The sequence below is a fragment of the Cydia splendana genome, chromosome 20, assembly GCF_910591565.1.
Source record: "Cydia splendana chromosome 20, ilCydSple1.2, whole genome shotgun sequence".
Lineage (NCBI taxonomy): Eukaryota > Metazoa > Arthropoda > Insecta > Lepidoptera > Tortricidae > Cydia > Cydia splendana.
In genome coordinates this window covers 9,735,895-9,750,071 of record NC_085979.1, presented here as the reverse complement: position 1 = coordinate 9,750,071, position 14,177 = coordinate 9,735,895, and the positions used below count along the sequence as shown (strand labels likewise).

General features: G+C 38.1%; 1 protein-coding gene and 1 long non-coding RNA gene across 2 annotated transcripts in view; one reads left to right on the top strand and one right to left on the bottom strand.

The window, feature by feature from the left end:
* Window positions 1–14,177, top strand: part of LOC134800861 (uncharacterized) — a 176,467-nt gene that overhangs the window by 111,472 nt on the left and 50,818 nt on the right. The gene's annotated exons all lie outside the window — the stretch shown is intronic.
* Window positions 5,992–7,556, bottom strand: LOC134800926 (uncharacterized). Its single transcript, XM_063773457.1, has 2 exons — window positions 6,551–7,556; window positions 5,992–6,238 (listed from the first exon to the last, which is right to left on the bottom strand). Exons 1-2 carry the CDS (start codon window positions 7,499–7,501, stop codon window positions 6,017–6,019), a joined length of 1,173 nt encoding a protein of 390 aa, XP_063629527.1. The 5' UTR covers window positions 7,502–7,556; the 3' UTR covers window positions 5,992–6,016.

The following is a 14,177-nucleotide window of genomic DNA, read 5'->3' as shown; positions in this document are numbered from 1 at the left end:
GGATGCATATGTAGTTGTGCACGCACACATACATACTTAGTTTCGGGGGACAATCAGAGATGGCGCTTTCAAATGAGTTTCCATAAAATGCTTCAAGAGGGCTCTCTTTACCTATATACTTACTTTACTCTTTGGGAGGGACAGTCGTATTTGGTCGTATATAAAGCTTTATTCGAAAAATAGCGACATCTATATTACTTAACTCTAAACTTTTTTTTAATATGGCTTCACTTTATTTCGTCAGAACGTCTTAAAAGTCTTGTATCTAGGGCATGGATCAAACAAAAAAACATCTGTTAGAACAGATTATTTATGGCCATCGTTGCCATGGAGGCGATTGTCGCAAAAAAACAACATTGTCAAATAAAACTACACAGTGTTTACATACATACATACATAAAACTCAAAATATTATAACACCCCATTTATTGTCTGTACTACGACATAATTCAGATAAGTAAAAATACTTTCAGTTTTACAATGTTAAAAGAAACAAAGTTTTCATACGCCATCACAGTTGCTGAGAACTTTATTACCAAATAATTTAGAAAAATTATGGCGGGTAGATTCACAACCTGCTGCGTGTAATTGTGTTTCGTGGTCAATTGTGTGTTATTCCAGCCGTGTATGATAGGTAATTTATTTACATCAACAATCAAGTTAAAAGTACCTAATCTGTTTTCGTGTATTAATAAATATCCTGAAGCCTTTCTTCAAAGTCAAAGTTTTTTACGTTCGCAACATACTTAGACGCTATTTATGCCCCTCCCCCCCTGATATTGACGTTGATATTTCTGGTTAAGAATTACAGATGGCACTTCAAAATGGACGCAAAAAAGTTCCACGAGAGGGCTCTCTTTGTCCTATATATTATAGGGGAGACCGAGGTGAGTAGTGACAGAGGAGAGTTGTGACATTGTCGATTTTTTGGAATCCAATAACTGTTAGTGAGCTCGCTACAGTGTGCGTTTGTTAGCTCGCAACTTGAACTAACAAACGCGCGCTATTGCGACCTAGTTTTTAGTTAATAGATTCCAAAAAATCGACAATGTCACAACTCACCTCGGTCTCCCCTACATACTACTCTTTCTTTGCTTATAGTGGTAACACACTATCGCACCGCACCAAGGTCATTGTGCGACGCACCCATAAGTAAGAGCGAGAAAGCGATATCTCTTTCTCGCTCTTACTTATCGGTGCGTCGCACAATGACCTTGGTGTGGTGCGATAGTGTGTTATGGCCTTTAAATCTATCAGTCAAGGGCTCTAGAGTCGCACCAAACAAAGTCTGCAGTGGATTTGATAGCCCACGCAATGTAAGTGTTATGTATACGTCATAATTTCATAGAAATTATGACGATGATGTCACTTAAAATCATGTTAAAGGGAAAAATATTATTGCTGTAACTATCTACTCTCTGAGATTTTATTTTGATAGCTATTGTTCCTTGATTTTTATCTATTTTTCTGTACTACGCTTCCTATTTTCAGAATTCTGTATTTCTTTTCTTGACCCTCGCTGTAATTATTATTATTATTCCGACTTTTTGCTGTAAGTATTAATGAGTTATTCTTGCTTCTTGTTGTATGTATCCTACCTTGGGCTTATGCTTGTACCTATTGTATACCAATTTTCAGTTACATGTATATTTTATGAACCTCCTGGTCTTTTTAGTATTAAGATTTATGTGCGTATTACGCACCTCTAACATATGTATCTTATATGACTGTATGTGTTCTGAATAAATAAATAAAAAAAAAAATAGAAGTTTGACGTTTAAAATGACACTTGCACTGCGTGGGCTATCAAAATCACTGTAGAATTTTTACGGTCTGAATATACAGACCTTGCAATAAACCAGGCGATTTTTGATCCATTGCCGCCTATAGTGCGACATAAAATAGTAAAAATTAAATGAAATGGAACTCAAAAATGTCCATACTAAATTGCTGCCATGTGTAAGCGTTTTACGTCAAAAATGTGACAGTTACGTAGAAAGTGGTGCCCTCATTTATTTTCTACTACACTCGCGAGCAAAGAAACGGAATCACTTCACATTTTTTAGTTTTAAGGTCGTAACTTTTAATTTGACAATTTTTTCATGAAATTTGTAATGAAAACAGTTTCCTTGAATATTTAGCTTCAAAATGAATGATTTCCTATGATAATTGGTCCAAGATTTGACCGATTACAGTCATTTAACCGATTAGTGAATATTTTACCCCCACCGCTGGCCACTAGTTGCACCCCCGTTGACATGAATAAGAGGGGTGTTGGAGAGGGGGCAGTTATCAAAAGTTGACCGGTACACATCTCCGCTTCCCCCTTGTGAAGAAAGCTTGACGAAAATGGATATCAGTGAAAAAATCGGCGGCCGAATCGTCGGATTACTGGAAAGTGGTCAGAGTCAACGCTCTGTGGCTGCCCAAGACAATGTGAGCCAGTCAGCTGTCAGCAAACTTTATGCGAGGTATCGGCAGACTCTCACGCTTACTCGAAGACCAGGAACAGGCCGTCAGAGGTGCACATCACAGAGGGACGACCGCTTCATCATCACCACCAGTCTCCGAAACCGCCACCTCACAGGAGTTGCAGTCCAACAACGACTTCGGGGTGTGCGAGGAGTCAATGCCAGCGAGTGGACAGTGAGGCGAAGACTCAAGGCAGCTAACCTGACCCCAAAAAGGCCAGCCACTGGACCCAAATTGCTGGCAAGGCATCGTACAGCACGGCGGGTTTTTGCCGCAACGCACGAAGATTGGACCCTTGAATAGTGGACCCCTGTTCTTTTCTGTGATGAGTGCAGGATGTGCCTCAATGGGTGCGACAGGAGAGGACGAGTTTACCGAAGACCAGGAGAACGTTTTTCGCAGTGCTGCATCAGGGAAACAGTTGCCTATGGTGGGGGATCTGTAATGATGTGGGCGGGGATCTCGTACGATTACCGGACCGAGCTGTTTTCGTGCCTGGTGGAGGCCGTGGAGGTGGTTTGACTGCGGCAAGGTACGTCACCGACATCCTGGAGGAGCATGTGGTTCCTTTCGCAGGGTTTTTTGACGAGGGGTTCCATCTGATGCAGGATAACGCCCCTTGTCATACCGCGAGAATCACCATGGCCTACCTTCAGGACGTCGGCATCCCAACACTGGACTGGCCAGCTCTGAGCCCGGACCTGAACCCGATCGAGCATGCATGGGACTACCTCAAGAGAAGAGTTCGGAAGCGGGACCCACCTCCATTCAATGTCGAGGACCTGAAGGCCGCATTGCTGGAGGAGTGGGAAGCCATACCCCAGGATTACTTCAGGAGGCTAATTAGATCAATGAAAAGTTGTTTATTATGTGTGAAAAATGCTAGGGGTGCCAATACCAGGTACTAATTATCGCTAAATAAATTATTTTTTCCTGAAAAACGCGTTTTATATCTGTTTCCCCTGTAAATTTTCGAAGCGTTTTCTGCCATTTCTTGGAAAACACGATTTTTTTCATTTTTGAGTCCTGAAATGAGCAAGGTTTTGGTGTTTTCCGGAAAGGTACATAATGAGCTTTCATTTGACACCATTTTCTCCAGGATCGCATGAAAATTGGAAAAGTTGTAGAGCTGATAAGCCAAACGTGCAAGGTGATTCCGTTTCTTTGCTCGCGAGTGTATTTTATGTCGCACTATACGAGTACCTAAGTAGGTGCTAAAAAGTCAATCGCTCTATATAATTTTTGGTTAACTGCGAGTTCTCAGTTCGGGGCGAACTACTAGTTTTATTTCCAAAATACCTACGCTGTAGCCGATGCTTGAAAAAAGAAGAAATGCTGGTGACGTGTTCATGTTCAAGAAACGTATGCACAGTATGCCTAGCACATGATTGCACGTCTTTTTCTAACTATGTTAATTAAAGAGGGACTAGTAGTCTATCTCGCCGCGAGATACTGTCGCGCCAATCATGTGCTAGCCCCTAGCAAGGATATTTTAATATCGGTCCCATGGGCCATGGGAAACCTTGTTCAGTATGATCAAAGAGAATATATAGTACTAGACGGGCCCGCAGCTCCGCTCGCGTAAATGAAATAAAGAGTTCGTCTTATGTTTAGTTAAATACCGACATTATTATGTATTCAACCCTGCCATGGTTTAAAACTGTGATAGGGATTTCTTATTTGTAGCCGTTATTTGGATAACTCAATTCGCAAATTTGTCAAAAAATGATGTGATTTGATAAAAGGCAAGTTGCAAAAACGTTCATTAGATTAATTTTCGCCTTAAGACGAATATGGACGACCACCGCCCTTAAATCGCCTTTTCATACAAACATAGGTAGTCTAGTCCTCTCGGTCTTGCGATAGCTCTCGCCAGTCGCCATGGCCGAGGTTGAGCAGGTCTTGAGCAACTACGTCGTTTCAGCGGTACCTAGGACGTCCACTCGGGCGTCTCCCATTTTGTTGTCCCAAGTACCTGCGCTCTCTTCACGGCACGATCCTCTCCCATTCTCTCTAAGTGTCCGAGCCACCACTGAATTTAGCCGCTTTTGTCTCTCAATATTTCGCCACTATATCGGACCACATCCTTATTTCTATGGCAACAAAATTATATTACGATATTTGGCCGACTGCTGACTGTACATTTGCTTATTTTTATCAGGTCGCTCAATAACATCTGAACATGCACTTTAATCTACCTACATAACTTACTATCAACTTTGTATTTTTGGCCCATCTCAGCATTCTTAGCCCGTTCCCCGGACGAATGGCAATGTTTGCCGAAGCCGTGAAAGTCAATCTGCATAATATAACTCAAAAATAAATTTAAAACAACAAAATACAAATTGATAATAATAATATAGTAATTACTTTGATTGATAAGAATGATAAGTCATATATGACATAAATCACTCGTATGGGCTCTATAGACTAAGGTTGAGGTTGGCAGCACTTTTTATTTTACTTCGTGTAAAAAAACTCAGTAAATACCTGTATACCAACATGACAAACATAATTTAGTTTACTTTAACTTACGGATTATTTGGTCTAATCTGTAGCACCGCCAAACGAAAGCAACCGAGAGTTGCCGAGAAATGGCCGATGAAGATTGTTATGAAATTTCTTTTCCTTATTGTAAATTAAATACGCATCGGAAGCTATAGTTTTTATGGTCTAGTTCTATTCCCATATGTAGATAATTGATTTGAACAGGTTTTTCTTATCATACGTGCGTCGTATTCGAGAAACGTGTCAAAAACTTTTTTAGAAATTTGTAAGGCGCCATCTCGCTTCTTCCCTCGTTTTTTATCCCGTTCTGGTTTTTCAATTTTATATATATGATGATAGAGGGTTACTGTCATAGTAAATGTTGTAGTCACAGTAAATTTACCATCTATCGACACACGGTTAAAACTAAAAATGATAATGTATAAAATATCAAAAAATACAATGGATAAATGATTTTTTTATTTTGTTATTATTATTTTAATATGATTTTGACCCATGTTCTTTCACAATTATATTATGTTAAAATTGTTAAATATGAAACGGTGTCGTCAACGCCATCTAGCCGAGCATAGGCCAAAGTTATGTGCGCCATCTATCCGAGAAAGACTTTTTCTCGATTTCTGAGGCACTTTTTTCCTTAAACTTTATTCATCTTATACGGAGTTACATGTGTCTTTGGTATGATGTATGACCATCAATACATATTTTGACATTCGGGATCATGACCCCAAAATCATTCAGCAGTAAACGAATATGATTGACAATGGCCAGTAGTGGATTCGACTTACCTAATTATGTATTTTTTTGTAATTAAATAATTCTAAAACATCGTTTTATTCATTACAATAAGTCAAACATAACAAGGCAGCTTACACAACTAACACTGGAATCTTGAGCGTTGCGAGGATTCCAAAGTGTTGCACATAGGTAATTCTGAAAACATATACTGTTTACTCTTCGACATATTTTTAACCGACTTCAATTTCATTAGAAGGAGGAGGGTGTGACAACAGCTCCATAGTCATGTTAATTCTCCTCACAGCAGTCCCCACTCTACATAGTTATTGAGAATACCGTTAAAACGCTCTTTAAAGAGAGCGTTACCCTCCACCGCAAAATCGTCTATATCCGCATCCTCATTAAAAGCAGGGGTTTTGTCTTCATCCACCAACACCATAGGCAGTAACGCCACGCCTATAGCTAGCCCTAACATTGCACTCTCTTCCAAACGCGATTTATAAGTATTCTTCGGGTATACCTGAAAGAAGAAAAAAATTAATTAATTGTGTACACCGCCATCTATCGGCACATCGGCTAACTAATTTACGTGACCTAATGTCATGCAACCTGCATGTTAATCTGCCATGGAAGGACCACTAACGAATTTGGCAGAATGACCTCTGTCCGCGAGAAATGGCGAGAAATTGTACGGAGAGCAACATCTGTGCCTGATATTAGTAGTTGACTACTGCACTCTGCAAAGACTATAACGATAAAGAAGAAGAATGTTTTTCAGGGATAATTCTTTATCAGGTAAAGCTATTTCAACAATTTATCTGTTATTTTATACCTGCTCTGGGTCGACGCGTAGTCTAAGCAAGGATGCTTTCAGCTTCTCATAGTACAGATCCAATAATTCATGATAGTGGACACGGCGGAATGATTCATCGGTGGCAGTAAAAATAAAGTACATAAGATCAACCACAGCGCTTGCATCGTGAACCAACTGAAAGTCAACGACAACCAACTCTAATTTCCCATTTCTACTTCTATGCATCAAGTTGCTTGGCTTGAAATCCCCGTGAATCAAAACGTTGTCATTCCTCCTTCGGTAATAACCCATAAATAGTTGATGAAATCTCGTCGGTGTCTGAAAGTAGTTTTCAAGTTGTTCTCTATGTTTTTCTGCGGACGAGAACGCATTGGCCAGCATTTTAGGTGAAACGCTTGCCAACCACATTTCTAGTTTAGATTCGTCCATGGTCAAATATTCGCTGGTTTTCTTAAAAGCTTCGGGGTCATACTGAGAGTAAGCTAAGGAAAGAGCATGAAACTGCGCAATCAAAGCGATACCCGTTGACATATACTCAAAATCCGCAGATTTCTGTCTATCAGAATCTTCATAACCTTTTGCAACCAAGTCTTCTATTACTAGAGTTTCGTTCAAATATTCGTAGCTGGTTCCATACAGTTTCGGTTTACGGAATCTATGCTCCTTTGGGACACTGCATATTATTTCTAGCCTCTCGTATTGCTCCCACAATGTGTCGTAAAAGTACAGTTCGATGCTATACGGACAAAGAATAGGGTTATTCAATCGTATTTTTGCGCTCCATGCGGCAGATTTCGTGAAGAGATTCATGTCTGTTTTCCTTTGTGCGCGGAGTGTCACGAAGGAGAGAGACGACATGATGCTGGAGCCATCGGCGTCCCTTTCCGTGACCAGGTAGTCATCATACTCCTGTTCTTCTGTTATCTTCTTAAACAATTCCCGCTGAGATGCTTTCACTTGCCTCGACATTGCGATTGTGTTTTTATTTTGTTTCTACGGCTATACCTACTGCAATTTTGATATCACTAATAATGAATGTTTATGTTATTAATATTATCGGTAACAGAAGAATTGTGTGGATAAGCTAAATGGCTTGGCACCGACTTACATATCATAATATTTTTGAAGCACGTTGTTTTTTTTAGGATTTTATAATTCCATTTTTAGGTAGGTATATGTTAATATTATGAGTTTTCGGTTGACAAAAGTTGACGTTGGTCTTCTCTGATCTTCTTCAGCGGTCAAAATCGGGGGCACTATTTTTCTTAGAAAGTTCTACATCTTATGCAATCAAATCACTGAATCTTTGAGTAAAATGAAAATCTGTAGTACTTATTCTAAAATTTAAGTATAACTACTTATTCACTTGTGAATGATAAAACTGCGTTGGTAAAGAAAAACTCGCGACATTCTTTATATTTCGAAATACTTGTTATCGGACATTAAATTCGAATCCTATCCACACTTAATTGCTGCACACTTTCGTCCCTTAATTGCAAATATCACTGTTCATTGAATTCATGATAACTCTTGACTGTAGTCTCGACTATAGGTGCTTAGTACAAAAATGTAGGTAAAGTATACCTATACCTACATTTTTGTACTAAGAACTTAATAAATATATATACCCATTGTGAATTAAAATACAAAATATATTTATTTCAGAAATTAATATTACAGGAGAGGCAGTACAGTGATCCCCACACTAGGCTGAGTTATACATATATTTATATTATTATATTTATTTATATCCACAAAAAGAAATAGGTATATATATTTATGTACTATTAGGTACCTATTTATATGTATATTTATTTATTCTGCAATCTGCATACATATCTTATACCTTTAAACGAGCAATTCTTGTTTTTTTAATTATTTATTTATATGTCGTATATATATTTCGAGGATCTCGGAAAAGGCTCTAACGATTTCGATGAAATTTGCTGTATGGGGGTTTTCGGGGGCGACAAATCGATCTAGCTAGGTCTTATCTCTGGGAAAACGCGCATTTTTGAGTTTTTATATGTTTTCCGAGCAAAGCTCGGTCTCCCAGATATTATTATTTATGTAGGTAGGTATACCTATGTAAGGTATACCTATATATGTATCATATTAAACAGTTTTGCTATAATCTTTTTAATTCTACTCTATCTGTAGAGTTAGACCAAGAAAAGTCTGCAGTGATTTTGATAGCCCACGCAGTGCAAGTGTTATTTATACGTCATAATTTCATAGAAGTTTGACGTTTAAAATGACACTTGCACTGCATGGGCTATCAAAATCGCTGCAGACTTTTTTCGGTCTGACTCTATGACCCTGCATCGACTCTAATCTTTCGGGTTAGTCCATGGTAGACGACTTGCACCTACATAACAGCGTGAGAGACTGTCATTATGAACTGATGTTCATTATTAATGTCAAACACATGCCACATACATGAATTAATGTCAAATTTCTATGAAAATATGATTATTTTCATAGAAATTTGACATTAATTATGACTTTGCCAACTTTGTGCAACATTGCAAACGCCATGCAGTTAGGTTGGTCTGACTCTATTCTGTACAGTCACCTGCGATAATATTTTACACAACCAAGGCGCCAAAAATTACTGACACGATCTTATTTGTAGAGCCATAAGTGCGAGTCACATATTTTTGCGGCCTTCGAAGAGTAACCTATTATTGCAGGTGAATGTAAAAAGCCTACAATAAAAAGTAAATACATACCTACATTTGACCTATTCCCTCAATCTTGCCCCTGCTACAGAATAAATAATAGTACTAGGTACAGAAGACTCACTCTCTAACAAAACGCGTCTGTTACGATCAGCACAGATATGGCCGTTAGGTGGCGACAGCGCCAACCCCAAAATTGGGGCCGAACGGATGTACTTTTAGCTACATGTAGCAAAGCGACGAAATCGCGGAGTGAGCCACGCCTGCCCCTGCCACAAGACACCCTGTAAGGGTATAATCAAGCGGTTAATTGTAATGTAACGGGTCGGTTAACGTAACGAGGTTGTCGCGGCAAATTACGGCGAGATTGGAGTGAGATTACAGCTCACTATACAGGTGCTATGTGGTTTTATTGCGTTGTATTTTATAAAATCACGGTCAAAATCCTTCCGCCATTCACTTTTTAGGGGAGAGGTTTTCCGTTTCACGCATTACCTATTTGTTAGTTACGTTTCACGCATTAACCATGTAACTACGTGTAAAACCATTTTTTCTTACACAGCTATTATTTCCGAAAATCTACACTTTCTCAATAACTATTAAATTAAAAATTAAAAACATACAACACCCCTCTTTTTGCGTCGTTGTTGAAGACCCCTACGGCGCGATTCGGGAAATGAATTAGAGATTCACTAGATAAGAAATAGTAAAGATATGTGACGTTACACGGCAAAAAGTACCGTATGGTGGCTGGCACTTACGTCGCATAGCGCATAATATTGGAGCGGCGTTAATAATCGCCAACCGCCATGAGGTACCTTTACCCGTCGGACGTCACATATCTTTACTATTCTTTATTCTTTCATAATTGCATACATGTAGTAGGTACAAAAGATATTAAATATTATATTAGGTTGTTAGGTTCTTACTTGCTACCCTATTCGGGTGTTGCAATATCTACACTAATTACTTATTCTAACATTATACACATAAAATATACATATTTACAACTTAAACTAAAAACTAAAAACTACAACTGTCCGCTACAAATTCATCTACAGTATAAAAACATTTTTCTATAAGGTACTTTTTAAGTTTCTTAATAAATATTATTATATTTTCCTCGGACTTAATATTGGCAGGGATTCTATTATATAAAGTAGCCGCAGCATAGTTTGGGCTGCTTCGAAACAATTGGGTACTAGATGCTTGTATTACCACATTAAGTTCTCTTCGGCGACTTTGAATTCGTCTGAATATGTGTGAATTTTTGCGCACGAAAGTTGCTAGTTCTAGAATGTAGATGCCAGATAATGTTAGGATTTCATATTCTTTGAAATACGGCCTACAGCTGGCTGGGCACCTAATTTTAGCCAGTATACGGATGCATTTTTTTTTGCATAAGTAACAGTTCATTTGCATAAGTGCTGTTCCCCCACATTATGATTCCGTAGCGCAAACAAAAATGTGCGTAGGCGTAGTAGGCTGACATAGCTGTTTTTAAACTTGTTGTTTTTCGTAAAGTATTTAATACAAAAATAAATTTTGCAATTTTAGTTTTATTTATTGCAATGTGATCTTTCCAGTTAAGACAACTGTCTAAAGTTAATCCTAATAACGTACATTTATCCACTTCTTCTATTTTCTCATCAAACATGGCTAACTCTATATTTAAAGGCGTTCTCTGACGAGGGTGTAATTGAATTAATTTGGTTTTGCTAGTGTTTATTATGAGGTTATGATCTAACATCCAACTATTTATTTCATTAAACGTATCCTCTAGTCGAGCGTTATAGTCATCTTTAGCATCAAACTTAAACAAAAGGGACACATCATCAGCGAATAGAACGCTCGTAGTGTTTAAGTATAATATTGGGTAAATCATTTACCCAATATTATACAATTTTATAAGGAATAAAATACATCCAAGGACGCTGCCCTGGGGTATAGAGCCCTGCAATTGTATACAGTCCGATAGTACTTTTGTTATTTCCTTAGTGGAATTATTATGGTGTTCTACTTGCACGTATTGAGTTCGCTGATTTAGATAGGACTTAAACCAGTCGTGCACTTCTACGTACACTATTTGATATCTAGTGAATCTCTAATTCATTTCCCGGATCGCGCCCCTATTCTCTTCCAAAGACCTAAGATCCAACGACATCCCACACCATAGGGTTGAAGTGAAAAAAAGTGTCATCGCCACTTTACGTATAGAGAGGTACCCTAATTATTTTTGAAGTGAAAACTTCTTTAGCGGCGCTGTGCACTTTTTGTGGTGGGGAAAAAATGTTCAACTCGAGACAGCGCAAGGCGTAACGCGTAACCCCTGTTGTTTCGTTTTTATTCACCAAAGAACTTTAGTCATAACGTATCATAATCAGGTCAATTATTTAAAACTGGACTTTTATATTAAGCAATAAAGGTCAATGTTCTAATCTTGTACGGGCTGAAATACGAGGATCTCACAATTACATTCTAACTTTATATTATTCAAATATAATTCAATAAAGCTACATCTTGATGAAATCGCTAATAAAAGTGAACTCTAGTACTGGGAATAAAACTCAAAATATCATGACCAAAATATATTTAGCTGCGAGGTCTACAAGGTAACTTTACAATTTCTATTCGAATTTTAAACAATTAACGCTACAAATTTAAGCTCACTGGCCAGCAATTTCGGAACTAAAGTTTTTCAATAGAAAGGAGGATGGGTCAATTATACATAGTGCTGCAGACATTTTGGACTAGTCACTGAGTTTTCACTTCTGTCGGCACTCCCGGAGTGCAACCCGTTGTTTTTTTCTTGTTTTGTCTGCATGATTGTTTTATATATTATCCATGCCAAATTGCAGCTTTCTAGCACTAACGATCACGGAGCCAAGACTCGGACGGACAGACAAACAGACAGACATGGAGATACTTTAAGGGTTCATAATTGACTACGAAACCCTAAAACGCTTAGGGAACGAGATATATATATTCCATTTCAGTTATATTCAGCATATTACGGTTTCCTGAGCGGTAATGATTTCAAGTTAAGCGCACGAATGCAGGGCGTTATCGCTTGTTGACCAAACACTCTCAGAACAATTGGCTATTACTAGACACATTGAGGTTGAACATTAATCTTAACCACAGAATAAATAACAGTACCGTAAAACGGGGTGAGTAGGTTTCGCGGGGAGCTATGGGTTATGAATGGGAGAAGGATTGAGAGGGGGGTGAGGTGGGTTTTTAAGGCTACTGCTACAAAAATAATGTATTCCAATTTAAAATGGAGCTATAGTAATATTCATAATAAAAAAAAACGATCCAACAATCTTCCAAAATCACCTTTGTATGAAAAACCCTCTCACCCCAAATACTACGAGGCCCTACGGGGTGAGGTGGGTTTTCCTCTTTATCGTCAAAGTAATGAAATGGAACTACCCAAAATAAAATACAAACTAAAATACAAACGTCCGAACCACTTATTATATACACCATTCAGTTTTCACATGTAAAAATAAAATTTTATCGAGGTTTGAAAGTCAAATTTCACCCAACTCACCCCATTTTACGGTACTACGTATCTTAACACTGTACCATAGCCGACGCTGTTAACTGTACATCGATAACGGTACTAAAAATAAAAACAACCGCCTAGAATCGGGGGTCGCATCAAAGGTTGAAAAACAACTGCAAGTACCTAATTGATTAAAGTGATTAAGAAGAGTAATGGACTAATTATAGTTATTACTTATAATACTTATACTAGTACATAGTTCGCCCCGAACTGAGAACTCGCGGTTCGCCAAGAACATCAATTGAATGCAATTGCGGTGCTACTTAGTCGTCAAAGGATCGAAAACCGCGTGCGATTTATTGCAAGATCTGTGGAGCCCTTAATTGATAAATTTAAGTCACCATAGAGATTAAAATAAACTGTATCTGTGGTTTCTTGTCAAATGTCAAATACTAATAATGTTTATTTTATTTCGTTTTTATCTTGCTATTTTTTTTTTAATTAAAAAACCATAATTTAAATGTGTAAACCGAGCACTTTCATTTGATACCAAACTCGACCATACTTTCTTGCAATTAAAATGACCAGAATACAAGACCCGTCACAAATAGCTTTTTTTTGCATTTTAAGCTCTTCTAGCTCAATAACCTCTTGATCGAGCCTGCAAAAATTTAATGACAAAAATAATGCCCTCAACCTCAACTATAAGTTCACCCAATTTCATTTAAATTAGAACAAATTTACTTAAGTTATTGAGTATCAAGCTATCCTCTAATAGTTCAGCGTAAAAACATCGAAATGCCGGGACGTGGCCCTATAGCCAGCCGTGTGTTCCAAGTTGAATGTAAGAACTTCACTTCGCTTCGCTCGCTCGTTCGAAGAACTTCACTTCGCTTCGCTCGCTCGTTCGAAGAACTTCAATTTTCACAGATGATGTATTTCTGTTGCCGCTATAACAACAAATACTAAAAACAGAATAAAATAAAGATTTAAATGGGGCTCCCATACAACAAACGTGATTTTTGACCAAAGTTAAGCAACGTCGGGAGAGGTCAGTATTTGGTTGGGTGACCGTTTTTTTTTTTGCTTTTTTTTTTGTTTTTTTTTTGCATTATGGTACGGAGCCCTTCGTGCGCGAGTCCGACTCGCACTTGCCCGGTTTTTATTTAAACAAAAAATAAATACTCGTACCGGCCTAGTACATACAGGACCACGCATATGATACGAAAGTAAAACGAATACCAACATACTAGAGTCAGACCAAGAATAGTCTGCAGCGGTTTGAAACGTAATTATGACGTATAAATGACACTTGCACTGCGTGGGCTATCAAATCCGCTGCAGACTTTTTATGGACCGTCTCTAAGAACTAAACAAGCAAAAAATTCGCGACATTTACGTCTTTTTAAAAAGATTAGATATTTGGGAAAAACTCATTTAATGGCTCAAACCA

Bases quoted from the DNA above. Each gene is read 5' to 3' on its own strand.
- LOC134800926 (XM_063773457.1), bottom strand. From the start codon at position 7,501: ATGTCGAGGCAAGTGAAAGCATCTCAGCGGGAATTGTTTAAGAAGATA. The intron at 6,239-6,550 runs GTATAAAATAAC...TTCTTCTTTCAG, and splicing joins TACGCGTCGACCCAGAGCAG to GTATACCCGAAGAATACTTA.